We start from the raw sequence: 14,155 nt of genomic DNA, 5'->3' as shown, positions 1-14,155 counted from the left end.
CCATAGTACTGCCCAGGCCTCTGGCAGCTGCAGTCTCTATGGGGACCACACGCTGTTTCTACACTGCTTCTTTGCACCACTATTTTCTCTCCCTTTTTTTGTATAAAAGGTTAAAAAAAACCTCCTGCATGCCCAGCACTAACTATGCTGAGTACAAGTCCTAACTCCAGGCGGAGCTTGTCTCCTTAACCTGCTGAAAAAAACTAAACCAGACTTTCTTCCAGGCCCCACAGACCACTCTCTGTTTAAAGACAGCTTCAGCTATTTTTGTGTGTGTGCACTCTTCTTTGAGCCAGCAAGCTTTAAACTTTCAGTGCGCTGCAGTCCTAGCAGCACTTTTCTTCTGTCTCAGCCCGCTTCCTTAGGCAGTGTTACATAAACTTTTTATTACTTTTCTCTGTTTTGCTTCTGCGTGCTCCCTGAGCCACACAATTTTCAAATACTTTACACTTCTGTCCTCTTGTACAGCCTTCTAAGAGCACTGCTTTGCCTCCAACCTCTTGGCAGGCCAAACACAAAGCACACACCTTCACTTTTCTCCCTTGGAGACTTGTTTTGGTTTTTTTTTCTGTGCCAAGCTTAGAAAAAACATCTCTGTCCTGACACCGTATGCGAGGATGGCTGAGCAAAACTTCACTCTCTGGAGTTAGGAAACACGCAGGCTCCAGCGGCCGTTGTTCCATGCCCCAACTTCAAAGGAACCGGTTCCTTTGGTGGAGAGATCGTGGTGAGACAAGTCAAGTCCTACATCAATGAGGACTTAATGAAAAGAACTAGGCTGCAATATTGTATTTGATTAAGTGATCGCGGGGCTCCTGATGAAGCTGGGATGCGAAACAACAGCCGCTGTTCCGTCATGATTACTATCAAGATGTCATTAGGATATATTCAGTTTTAAATGCAAAAAGAAAATTGACTAAAAAAAATATTTTTCACAAAACGTTTTTCGCAAATGATGAAGCTGTCCAGGTGGTCTGTTTGTTAAAGGGCACGCCGTCAGACTTGCTGATGCATGATCAAAAGAGATATAATGAGTGCATAAAAGGAGTCCTTATTGCAAGACAGGATTATTAATTATTTGGTTGTCTTGGGGGGGCATTTCCTTTGCGGTAGGTATCTTGATTTATAAAAATTCTCTCTTTCACAATCAAACAAGAAATTAAGGATCCTAGGGGTTGCTAAGTGATTCTGATTGCCGAGTCATACCATAAGCCCTTGCTTCTTTGTAACATCTATGCACCTAACAACTACGATCACACCTTTTTTGTAGAAATTCACAAGCGCCTGCTTCCATATCTGGAGGAGGACACTGCGATAGGAGAAGACTTTAATCTGGTACGTACGTGACCCACTGTGCTAGATAGATCTCAGTAATCGAGGGGGGACAGGAGTAGATCAGACAAGAGGGATAATTTTTCTGGAGGAGGGGTTACAAGTGGTGGACGCTTAGAGACTCCGTCATCCCACGGAGAGGGATTTTACCCACCTTTCCAGAGCACATTCGTCTAACTCTGGAATGTATTACCTTTCAGTCTCCAAGAGCATTTTTTTTTTTAATAGAAATCAGAATCGGCCATAGAAGATATTACACGATCGGATCATGCTCCAATTTGGATTCATCTGACCAGGGATCAGGGAGATGGCTTCAACCGCCAATGGAGAGTCCCATATTTATTTGGCAGATGACTCCAAATTTTCACGACTATCTAAAATCCAAATGGCTGGATTACAAACGTAACAACGCTATTCATATTCATAACCCCATACTGTTTTGGCAAACTGCTAAGGCCATTTTAAGGGAGATGATATATCTTATATGGCAAAAAGAAGGAGAAACATTGATAAAAAAAAAAAAAAAATTAGTAGCCCTTGAGCGAAAGCTACATAAATCTAAGAGAATCTTGGTGGCCTCTTAACACAATAGAGAACAGAAAGAGACTTAGCCCTGTGAGTCGCAATGAACTCACTTGTTCATCAAAGAAACAAAAAAATCAACTACTATAAATTTATCTGTATCAATATGGTAACAAAACTGGCAAGATTATGGCAAATTTGATTAGAGCGAGTGCTGGTCCCTGGTTTACTACTACACTTAGAATTAAGGATGGTATCTCTGTTAATTCTAATAAGGAGAAACAAACAGTTGCAGACTTTCTGTACAGAGTTGTATACTGCAGAGGATGGGGACATGACTAATTGTAAAGGGTTTTTAGACAAGATACAAATCCCAAAGTTAACGGAGTCCCAAATTAGCTGGCTAAATAGGCCTATTAGCATGGAAGAGATCTTGGTGAGAATTAGGATGGCCAATCCCTTGAAAGCCCTGGGCTCAGATGGATTTAGTGAGGAATTTTACAAAATTCTGTTAAAAAAGATATCAGCACTACTTAGTTACACATATCAAGCATTGATTGATAAGGGGGGGAATATCCATCTCATGCCAACATAGCACAGATTATGGCCGTACATAAACCAGGCAAAGATTCTTCACTGTCAGCCTCCTACTACCCTATCTCCCTTATAAATTTTGATCAAAAATTATTTGCTAAGATTTTGGCTGACAGATTGGCTCTTATTCTACCTGCGATTATACAGTCTGGGCAGGTAGGTAGGCCTTGATGAACACACACCATTTATTAATGACTATGACGATAAGCACAACAAATGAAAAACTGAATGTTATATGGCAGATAAATCCTTATAAATTGTAAATAGCCATATATATGTAAGGAAAAACATTCAACTGCGTTTAAACAGACCTCATACACATTATGAGAAACTGGTAAATTCCCTTATTTTTGGTTTATGTTTTACAGCCACTTCGCGTGATTAAATGCCCATACACTATTTCTAAATCACAGGTGTCTTAGATGTAGATTTTGTGAATTTTTGTACAGTCTTGTTGGTACTTTTATAAAAGTGCATTTTGAAATACAAATTCATCGAATATAAACCTAAGACACTTATCTTAGTGCTTCGTTTGAAGATATGCTGCCCGGAGGCACTGCTGGGATAGGCAGATTTCGTTGTCTGCCTTTCTTGGTAGTCAGTTTTGATGCCAAGAAGGCGTTTGACAAGGTGGAATGGAGTTATTTGTTTTATATTCTAGATCTTATGGGATTGACGGGTTTTTGTCAACAGGCAGTGAGATTATTACATAAAGATCCAGGGGCCTATATCACAGCAAATGGCACTTATTCTGAGCGGTTTAATATAGGGAGGGGTAGCAGACAGGGCTGCTCCCTATCTCTGCTGCTGTTCTTGTTGTTTCTTGAGCCATTGCTCAGGGCCATACAAGAGGTGCAAGACGGGGAGGCAGATTTTATAAATCTGCGCACACGCGTACTTTTGTTCGCGCACCAGGCGCGAACAAGAGTACACGGGATTTCAATAGATACGCGCGTAGCTGCGCGTATCCATTAAAATCTGGGGTCGGCGCGCAGCTTGCCTCTGTTCCCTCCGAGGCCGCTCCGAAATCGGAGCGGCCTCGGAGGGAACTTTCCTTCGCCCTCCTCCCACCTTCCCCTCCCTTCCCCTACCTAACCCACCCCCCCGGCCCTATCTAAACCTCCCCCCTACCTCTATCCCGAAAGTTACGCCTGCTTCCAGCAGGCGTAACTTTGCGCGCGCCGGGCCGGCTGCCACGCTCCATGTTCCGGCCTGGGGGCTGGTCCAGGAGCCGCTGTCACGCCCCCGGGCCGGAACCACGCCCCCAGACACCCCCCCGAAACGCTGCGTCACTCCGGACACGCCCCCGAAACGCCACGTCACTCCCAACACGCCCCCCGACACGCCCCTCCATGCAAGCCCCGGGGCTTGCGCGCACCGCCGAGCCTATGCAAAATAGGCTCGGCGCACGCAGGGGGGGTTTCGGGTAGGTTTTCGGGGGGTACGCGCGTACCCCTTTGAAAATCTACCCCATAGTGGGTATGCAGTTTGGCTCAAAGACATTTAAATATGCAGTATTTGCGGATGGTATATTAGGGTTTCTGACAAACCCCCCAAAAAATCCCCTGCAGCTTTGCTTCTGTTTGAAAGTTTCGGAAAATTTCCTGGCTTTAAATTGAATGTTGACAAGTCGGAGCCAATGACCTTTTTGGACCCACTTGAACAGTGAAGGGGTAGTTTCCCCTTGACATAGGCCACAGATGCCTTTCGGTATCTAGGCATGCAACGTTCAACCAATCTGGGAAAACCAGATAACAGTGGATCTCAGTTAGTGGATTACACCAAACGGAAGTTTCAAGCTTGGCAGGGCTTGCCCCTCTCTCTCCTTAGTAGGCCGAATCAACATTTTTAAAATGGTGATATTCCCTCAATGGCTTTCTGTCATGCAAAACTTACCAGTGTGTTTGCTGGGGAAGGATTTAAAGACATCGGGTTCCTTGATATCAAAGTTCATATGGAAGGGGTGGAGGCCATGTATTCCAGTAGTTAGTTGGAAGTGGGATTGGGCTCAGGGGGCTCTAGCATTTCCAGATATAGAGGTCTATAATTTGGCCAGCTTGTTAAGACTAGTACGAGACTGAGTCTATGGCCAGTCTACCTTTGTTAATTTAGAAGGGGAAAAAATGATCGTGTGCCTTTAGATTTAAAGTGTGCTTTGCATGCCAAAGGGGTGATCCAAGTCTATTCTAATATCGCCAATTAAGTGGGCTTGGTTGCGGTAGGCAAAATTGTTCAAGAGGTCATCTCAACGCTCAAAGATGTTATCCATTCAGGAGATTTTGGACTTCCTCCCAGGTAGTCAAACAGTACATTTTCAGAGATGGGTGGTAAAGGGTATCACACAGTTACAACCGGTGCTGGAGGGAGAGAAACTTTCCAGGACTTGAAGGATGCAAGTTATTTTTCTTACATGCAACTAAAACATTATGTGGAGTCCTTCCCGTGAAAAGACCTGGATGCTTCCTTTTTGGAAGGCTTGGGAGGTCTTTTCTCTGTCTGAAATAGCTAAAATCTCCTTCACCAGAATCAACAAAGGCCATAGGAAAACATCTGCTAGAGGTCCAGCTGGAAGTCACCTTGGAATGTTGGACCCACAAGTCGGGTTTTGTGATGACCGAGCGCATGCTGCTGTGTGGTTTTAAAAACATACAAAGGAGCTTTCGGGAAACATGTACATACGAGAAAGGTTGAGAAGAGCTTAAATATCGCCAGCCCAAACATTTAAGGCGGGTGTTTCCAATACTGAGCTGAGCAATAAATGTAAGACGGATACAGGTACTTTAACTCAAATTTTGGACTTGCTCAAGGATTCCGTCGTTTTGGTCTAAAGTGCCCTCTATGTGTCTGCGGGGTTGGACTACAGGATACTGTTGACTCCGACTGCCTTATTATTGGAACACTTTCCCCCCTCTGCTATTCAAGACCGGTGGAGATAAGCTGTTCACGAGAAAGTTTGCTTACCCAATGCACAGGCCTATCTATCCTTGTGCAATGGAAAGAAGACCAAAGCCCATTCCTTCTGGCATTGGTGCTACTTATTGCATGATGCAAAGGGACAATAGGGCATCTAACGCTACTTTCAAAAAAACAACAGTTGTTTTTGAGTAATTGGGAGAAATATATTCAGATGTTAACCCCCCGAATGAGAAGTCTAAAACTGAATAGTGTTTCATGATTGTGTTCGCGTGGGGCTGGATTCTGTGGGGAGGTGATAGTAAGGAAAAAGAAGAGTAAATTATACGAGTATGCGGAATGAAGATTATTAGGGGATGGGGGTGAGGAGGGCGAGCTGGAGTGTAGGAGATTTCAGGTGTAACAGTGAGTTGGGTTTGGGATTTCAGGGAGGGAAGGGTAGGAGGTGGGTTTAACAAAAAAGGGGAAAAAATATGACTGTTTACATTTTTTCTATTACCTATGGAGTGCATAAGAAACACCGTACTTTAAAGGCTTATGTCACTGGTTTATTATTAATAAAACAGGTTTAAACTTAAATTGTAAACCACCCCCTCCATAGTTACAATTAAAACATGCATAATAATGCTGGTTCAGACAGCTGCATTTTGACTGAGCTGCAGGTGCTGGTCAAGTGTTCTGGGCAGCCCAATACATCCAGATTTCCAATAATCCAGACAGGATATTACAGAGGCCTTGATCATGGTTGCAAAGACCAGGCCATCAAAGAAGGGGTAGAGGTGGCGTGGCTGCCCTAGTTGGAACAATGTTGCTTTTAGTCCCTGAAAGTACCTGGGGCTTCAGTCGCGAGCCTAGAATTCAGGGTGAAACCAAGGCTCTGAACTTGGTCAGAAAAAGGGGAGGGTTATTCCAGCTAAGGTCACCCCCAAGCGGATATGGCTCTGGTCTTTTCCCCCGATCCATAAGACCTCTGTTTTGGGGGGTGGGGGGGTTTGGTTTAGCCAGTTCGAGACTATCCAGCCAGTTGTTGAGTCTGGAGATTACCTGATCCAGGTCTAGCGGGCACAGTAACTGTATGTCATCTGCATAGGGATGGGAGAGAATATAGAAATCTCTGCGTTGCTTGCCCAGCAGAGCCACATAGTTATTAAAAAGTGTTGCAAAGAGTACGGTGCCCTGCGGTACCCTACATAGCAGGGGCTGCAAGGATGCTTGTCCATGGGATACAGTCTGGGAGCCATCCTGGAAGAAACACGTAAGTCCTCCTAGTGCAGAGCAAGCAATGCCCACGTTTGCCTGGTGAGTAATAAGGATATCATGGGCTACGGTGTTGAATGCTGCCCAAAAGGTCTAGGAGTATGGGTTGGCAGTTTCAGGGCCGTGATAGAGGTCTGACACCAGACTGCAAGGGGGTCTAGGAGGATGGCAGCTTGTAGAAAGCTGGTAAGTTGTAGCGAGGCTGCTTTTCAATAACCTTGCTGAGGACTGGGTGGATGGAGCCTGGGCCGGAGTTGCACATGTTTGGGTCCAGGTTGGGTTTCCTCGGTGTAGGTTTTACTGCTGCCTTTTTTTTCAGGGACTTTGGCAGGTGGTCTTCTGATAATGAGGTGTTGATGATAGGCTGGAGATGGCCGAGTAGGCCCAGCTTTGGCTTGTTTGATAAGCCAGGAGGGACAGGGACCCTCTGGGCATGTTGTGGGCTTGAGATTGGTGAGGAGGAGGTGGAACACTGTGAGGGAGTGGTGGAGTGTGGATTGTTTTTCTTGAGGGTGACATTTTTTGTTAGTGGTGTCTAGTTGTGATCTGATATGGTGTAACTGATTTTATCAGTGAAAAAGTCACTATAGGCTTTGGCTGTAATGGATGGATAGAGAAGGAGCAGCGACTCCTAGGAGTTTATTGACTGTGATGAAGAGTTTCCTAGTTGAGTTTTTAGCTTGAGTGGTAGATTTGAAGAAATAATTCTTTTTTGATTCTCTAATGGCTTTGTGGTAGGTTCTCTGGTGTCTTCTACAGTTGTCTCTGTCTGACTGTGATCTGGATTTCCACCATTTGTGCTCTGGTCTTCTTCCAATTAGTTTTATCTCTTTCAGTTAAGGTGGGAACCAAGGTTGGCTTCGGGATTTCTGATGTGGATGATTTTCTTTGGGGCAAAAGTGTCTATGGTTTTAGAGAGTCCAGAATTCAAGTAATCTACAGGTGCAGTGGCAGGTATCCTGCTGGGGTTTGTGTTCATGGGTGAAAGGAGGCAGTGAGATTCCAGGTACTGAAACATTTGCAGAAAGGTTTCAGGGGTCAGGGCGAGAGCTAGGCTTTCCAATGCAGTGAGGAATTCCTTTGCTGGCGTAGAGTTTGGGTTATCAATCTGGACATTGAAGGCACCGAGGAAGAGAGAGTTCTTGGCTGGTCAGGGATGATTTTTAAAACGACGTTCATACTAGGCATCATCGTGAGTGAAACCACTTTCTGACTCAGCCTTATATATAATCATAGGTCATAGGCAAGTCCAATATCTCAATATGGAATATGCTCAAGAAAATATTTTTTTTTAAGAATTTTTTTTTTTTGTTGCAAATAAAATGGTAATTATCAACTTAGAAAATAATAAATGCTGCAGTGACTATTTGGCAGTGAACACTCGGCATGGCATACAACAATTACTCTGTTTGACTGGATACTTTCTGAAGACTTTGCAACATTGTAATCTGTTGAAAGCAATTCACACCACCTCAGAGAATCTTCAGATAAGTGGCTATACCTTTATTATTATTTTCTAAGTTAGTAATTACCATTTTATTTGCAACAAAGATAAATCCTTTTAAAAAATTATTTTCTTGAGCATATTCCATACTGAGATATTGGACTTGCCTGTGACCTATGATTATATATAAGGCTGAGTCAGAAAGTGGTTTCACTCACGATGATGCCTGGTATCATGGTTGTTAGAATTTAGCGTGTCTTTATCTGCTGTTGCATTTTTGAGACTTGACGGTATATCTTTGTTTCACTTTAGTTGTTCCACCTTCCTCTGTTTATATTTGGGACATTCGCTGAGTTTTCTTTGATTGTCAGGGATGATTTTTGCCATGGGTGTTAGGAGGACTGGGGGGGGGGGGGGTCGGCTTCATGCTGCTTCGGTGGAGGATGTTATAGCAGGAAGAAGCCCCAGTTGGGGATGGGTTTTCATCTGTAGGAATATGGATTTGGTTCTGCCCAGTTTATATGGGGGGGGGGGGGGGGGGGGGAGAGTAGGTGAGACCAAGAGTATTTCTGAAGAGTAATGTAATGCTACATCCCCCCCACAACCCACATCGCTTGTTTTGGTCAGGGGGAGAATCCATGACCTATGTCCAGGTCTTTGTCGAGCACATGATGTCCACTGCATGATCCATGAGAAGGAGATGTAGTGAAATTATTACTGTTATTTGGATGGAGCTAGTGTTGAGGAGACGTAACTTGATAAAAGTGATTTGAGAGGGGTTGGGGAGCGCCATCCTTTGAGCTTGTCTTCGCAGGGAAATACGAGTTCTCTAGGAGCTAGTATATTTGTGTGTGTGTGTGTGTGGGGGGGGGGGGGGTTGACGAGTAGTGTGGGGCATGCCGGTTTTGGCCTGTTGTTATGGGGGGAGGGGAACAGGGGGGTTTAGCCTAGGCAGGAAATGAGACAGACCTGGATTTTTCAATAGGCACCCATTATACCTGCGCCCAGGCATACATTTAGGGGCAGCAAGCTGGCTAAGAGTTGCTAACTTCCAGTTCACAGGAGGTGAGGGGGGAGATGCGTGGAAGCACTAAAAGTGCCTAGGGGTGGCAAATCCTAAATCCATCCCTAAAGTCAGGCACATATTTGAGGATGGGGAGGGTGATGTGGTGAAAGTAGCTACTGTCCTGGGGCAGGAAGGGAAAGGAAACTAATGCTTAAATCTCTTAGGGCTACTCACAAAAAACATAGCAGGCTTAGCTGCAGTGTTCATAATTTGTAGCTGGGTAGTGAAAGGATTGGGTGTTGCACGAAGGAGCACAGAAAGTGGCATGGCCCTTTGGCACAGAACTTCAGTGTTAGGCCCACCTCTGGCATGGCATCTTGGGCTAGCTGGCCTGGAACTATCAATGAGGTTGGCAGAGAAAACCAGTGGGGCAGGGAGCCCAAGGTGGCTGGCTTCACTCACCTCTTCCTCGGCTGTTCTGGTGTCTTACAGACATGTAGCCTCCAGTGTGGCCTCTAGGGCTAAGAGATCTAGCCCTTCAATGATGTCGGTGGAGGGCAGGACTGTGGGATAGGGTTCTGGTCCCTCACAGCTGCAGCTAGCAACTGGAATAGTGAATGGAGGAGCAGTGGAGCAGTGGAGCATAGAGCTTAAGGTGGTTGGTTCCTCTGACCAGGGTCTTCAGGCCTAGTCTAATCCTCTGGATGTATTTCTTGTCAAAATTTTATGTTTGATTAATTTGTAAAAATTAGATAAAATAAAAAAGAAAGGGGGAAAGAAGGAAGGAGAGAGGAAGAGGATAACAAATGCGAGAAGGAACTGGGACCGGGGAAAATTCAGGACTTGATGGGAGGGGAGAAAGGATACAGAAGCTGGAAGTAGGCGGAAAGGAAGAGAAGGGGGAAGAGAGAATAGAAGGGAGGAATTTTCCAGGATCAGAGAGTTTCAGTAACATGGATCCACGGCCCAGGGGATTGGAAGAGAGGATCCCATCTCTCATTTCTTGCCCCCCCCCACACACACACACAAATAGTGTTAATTAAATGTTCCCTCTCAGTCACATACACAAAATACCAATCCCTATTATTAACTCACTACCCCATCCTCTGGTGCTTATCTCCTCTCTTCCAACACATTTCCATTCTCACCTCACTGCCCATTGATACCCCCATATATCAACATATGTACTAATAGAAGGCAAAGTGATCTCTACAATATGCATTCATTTTTTTTTTTACCAAATAACATCAGGAAACCCTCACACTCAAAATTATCTTTAAAATATCCCAGGATTACCAATACAAACATAAAACTGTCCCTTACCCAGAGAACTCAGGATGTCATAATTCTCTTTCATCACCTCCTTGTAAAGCTCCTTCTGCCATTCTTCTAAATCCTCCCATTCCTCCTGGGAGAAATATACAGTAATGTCCTCAAAGGTTACTGGTACCTGAAATATAAATCCTTCCACACTCAGTACCATGTGTATCACATCCATCAGGAGATATCTTAACAGTAGGACTCAGCAGGACAGAGGGAGGGTTTTTTGGGTGTATGGAATTCACACTAACACACAGTCCCGGAGCAAGATTTTATCAATTATAAACCAACTACACAGGGAACCTGGTACATAACATATTACTTTGTGTGACTCCTGATCATTCTCTTTACACCCAGGAGGATCCCAAAGTTACTTTTCTAGACTACTGGTCTAATCAGGATCCTATTAAAGTCAGGGCTTACTTTGCACTATCCCAGGTTAGAAAGCTGCAGCAATGTGTATATAAAGAGGACAGGAAGTTTAAGAATATTCTCCTACCTGAGCAGAATCTCCTGCACGCATTTTCCTCTGCTTGTTCTGTTTTCAAGATCAGAAATTAACTGGGGCCTCTTTCTCTGGATGAGGAACAGCTGCTTCTTGTACTGAAGCGCGAGGGTTAGAGGCAAGAGGACGGGGAGAGAAGGTTAGAAGCTGAAATTTGGGGGGGGGGATGGAAGTTTCTAGCTTCCAGTTTTTAACCTGCCAAAAATGGAAGAAGAAAAGACTCTCCGTCTTTCTATCAGTCTTCAGCTCTGCTTCAAGCTACTGTGCAGGATCAGCTCTTCTTCCTAGTGGGAACAGGCAGATGACATCAAATAGAGAAGGGCAGAGCTTTACACAAAGGGCACAGACTGATGACATCACATAGAGGGGAAGTGGAGTTTTAGTCTGAGGGCACAGACTGATGACATCACATAGAGGGGAGGGTGGAGTTTTAGTCTGAGGGCACAGACTGATGACATCACATAGAGGGGAAGTGGAGTTTTAGTCTGAGGGCACAGACTGATGACATCACATAGAGGGGAGGGTGGAGTTTTAGTCTGAGGGCACAGACTGATGACATCACATAGAGGGGAAGTGGAGTTTAGTCTGAGGGCACAGACTGATGACATCACATAGAGGGGAAGTGGAGTTTCAGTCTGAGGGCACAGACTGATGACATCACACAGAGGCTCGAGGTTTTTACTGGGGACAGGTGGTTGTTCTTTTGTTTGTTATCTGTGAAAGCAGCAGCCTGAGGAAATACTGGAGGAGGAGCCGCACTGCACTGCAGGGTATAAATGGAAAACTGTTTTACTGCAGGAGCTAAACAGAGCTAGAAGTGAACTTGCAGCTGCCCAGCTAACAATGCTTCAGATTTAGGATTTGCCAACTGTCCAGATAAGGGGGAGTGTCTGGAAGCTCGGAAGGAGGGCTACAGTACCAGGATTTTTAGATCTCCAACTGGTTGCCTGGACAAACCCAGGCCCCTAAAACATAGTCTCTCCTCTCTCTGCTGCAGCCTGAGAGTCTCAGACCGAAGGAAATATTTCTGGCAGCCTTGTGGTTGGATTTCTAGGTTCACCTGGGAAGCCCCATCACAATTCGGATTATAACCAGGCTACTCGAATTATTTGCTGTAGTCTGCAAGAGACTCTCAGACACAGGGGTATATTTATTAAGCTGCTAAATAATTTTTAATTTATCACACATTTAAAGGAAATAGCACACGTTATCAGCAAATGAGAGAGGAATTTTTATGGAAATAAAAAAAAACACTTCACATGATAACACAATCACATGGAGCACAATTGCAATTTCTCACAATATTTTTTACTATAAAAACCAGCTTCCAACGGCTGCTGTTTTGTCAGTTCAGAGAGGAGATAAGTGAGTGCTGGTCTCAAACAGAGCTGGATTAAGAGGGCATGAACCCATAGGCAATAAGGGGAGGGGAAGTTATCATCCTCCTTCCCCTCCTCCCTGGAAGGGGTGGTGAGGGTATGATCCTTCCTGCCCAAATCCTCCTGTCAGGGCCTCTCCATTATTTTCCTGAACATACCCAGAACAGTCCAGACCAGTGGGTTTATGCATCCCTACCAGCAGATGAAGGCAGAGAACAAAACTTTGAGGCACTGCTACATAAATGAGAGTGCCACCTGCAGTTCCCTTAGTATTTCTCTGTCTCCAGCAGATGGTAGAGGTGCAGTCCTGACTGAAAGTGGAGACTTGGAAAATTTAGAGCGGGCTTCTGCTCCCCGAGGTGCTAGGTTCCGTTCCCTGGGCCATCCCTCGGGTTGTGCTGGGCGACTGAGGGGTTGGATATCCCTAGCTGCTGTGGCCCGCTGTTCCAGGCACCTAGATAGCCAGGGGTCTGGCTCTCTCTGGGTTCCCTGAAGGCCTCTCCAGAGTTCCACTGGCCCCATCCAGGAAAGTATACTTTCTTGTTCTTTGGTCTTTCTGTGAGCTGCTTAAGTTTTTTTGAAAAAAGAAAAAAAAAGAAGCAGTGAAAGGAAAGGGGCAGGAAACTCTGCTCAGAGAGCAGTGCTGAGGCGGTCAACCAGATAGGGTCCCCAGCGACACGCTGAATCAGGAGAGAGTGAGCGGCCATGTTAATTAGTTTTTTCCCCAGGGGGGGAAGCTTTTGTTGCAGTCCGCAACGTTTGTGTGGCATTTGGGCCTTTTTTCCCTAGCTTTCCTGCGTGTCGGCCTTTCGGCATGATCGTGCTTCCTGCCGGCAGCGGTCACATGGGCGGCATCTTATTGCAGTGCTGCACTAGGCCCGATTTCAGCACAGGTCTCATGGCAGATAAGCTGTGAAAGGAGGTCTGTTGGGCCTGTGGGTATGGGTATGATGTTCTGCTGCCAAAGCCAAGACCTACTGGCCCCCAGAACCCAAGGGCTCAACCTGTGGGGGAAGGGGCTGGCTATGCAGAAGACCAGCCCTCTACCACACCTGTGGGGATGTATACTAACCCCAGCCAGGCACCTCGTGACATCAACCACGATAGATTTTATAGCAACATTAAAATTTGAGCTGTACTGAGTATGCAGAGGAAGCTGTCATTTCACCTCAACTTAGCTGTATCACCTTTTCTGCAAGACTTGAGAACAATTTTGACAGAGAAATTCTTATGATGAATGAAATAAATATCCCCTTTTTGCTGCACTTCTTCCATACTTAGCCGCTTGTCAAGTTATGTAAGACAAATGATACTTGCACAAGGCCTTGTATTTGGCCCAGGTGCTGACTACAGTGCCCGATCAAGATTGAGTCTCTTTCCTTTTGACTTCTAGGCCCTAAACCTCAGGAATACCCAACTGGCGACCCATTTTACTCAATCTTGCCCCTCCTCTTTTTCGGAAAGTCCCACAATTTGCATTTTTTCCCCCAGCAGCTGCAGTTTTCTGTATACTCTTGACGCTCATCAAAGAGTTTTATTTTCCTCACCAAACAAGGTTAATTATTGCCTGCTCCAGCTCAATCACTTCCCCATTTCTTTCATGAATCTGAATTTCCTGTGCTTGCACAAAAGACACTGAGTGAGTCATGTCATTGACCACAGCTTCCAGTTTGTACTCAGTGCTTTTGGTATGTTTCTTTGGAGCTGTTTCATTAAACAAGTTACCTCTAATGATGATTCACTCACAGTCCAGTCTTCCAAAATATTGGCTGGATCTAAGTATTTTTTTTTGTCTGATTTCTGATTCGTAACAGCTTGATCTCCCACATCTTTATTTCCAGATTCCTCAGATATCTTGCAGGAACAAGCAGCCAATAAATCAT

The 14,155-nt window shown here is 45.1% G+C and overlaps 1 protein-coding gene across 1 annotated transcript in view; it reads right to left on the bottom strand.

The window, feature by feature from the left end:
- Positions 1–11,185, bottom strand: part of LOC115085912 (oocyte zinc finger protein XlCOF6-like) — a 39,621-nt gene extending 28,436 nt beyond the window's left edge. The window contains exons 1-2 of the mRNA XM_029592450.1: positions 10,888–11,185; positions 10,392–10,518 (exon numbers count right to left, since the gene is read on the bottom strand). Of these exons, the coding sequence (XP_029448310.1) occupies positions 10,392–10,518; positions 10,888–10,911 (151 nt within the window). The 5' untranslated portion in view covers positions 10,912–11,185. The remainder of the gene's footprint in view (positions 1–10,391; positions 10,519–10,887) is intronic.
- Positions 11,186–14,155: the final 2,970 nt, after the last annotated feature.

Source organism: Rhinatrema bivittatum, chromosome 2 (assembly GCF_901001135.1).
Source record: "Rhinatrema bivittatum chromosome 2, aRhiBiv1.1, whole genome shotgun sequence".
Lineage (NCBI taxonomy): Eukaryota > Metazoa > Chordata > Amphibia > Gymnophiona > Rhinatrematidae > Rhinatrema > Rhinatrema bivittatum.
The sequence above is the reverse complement of the archived record's forward strand: the minus strand, read 5'-3'. Positions and strand labels throughout refer to the sequence as shown.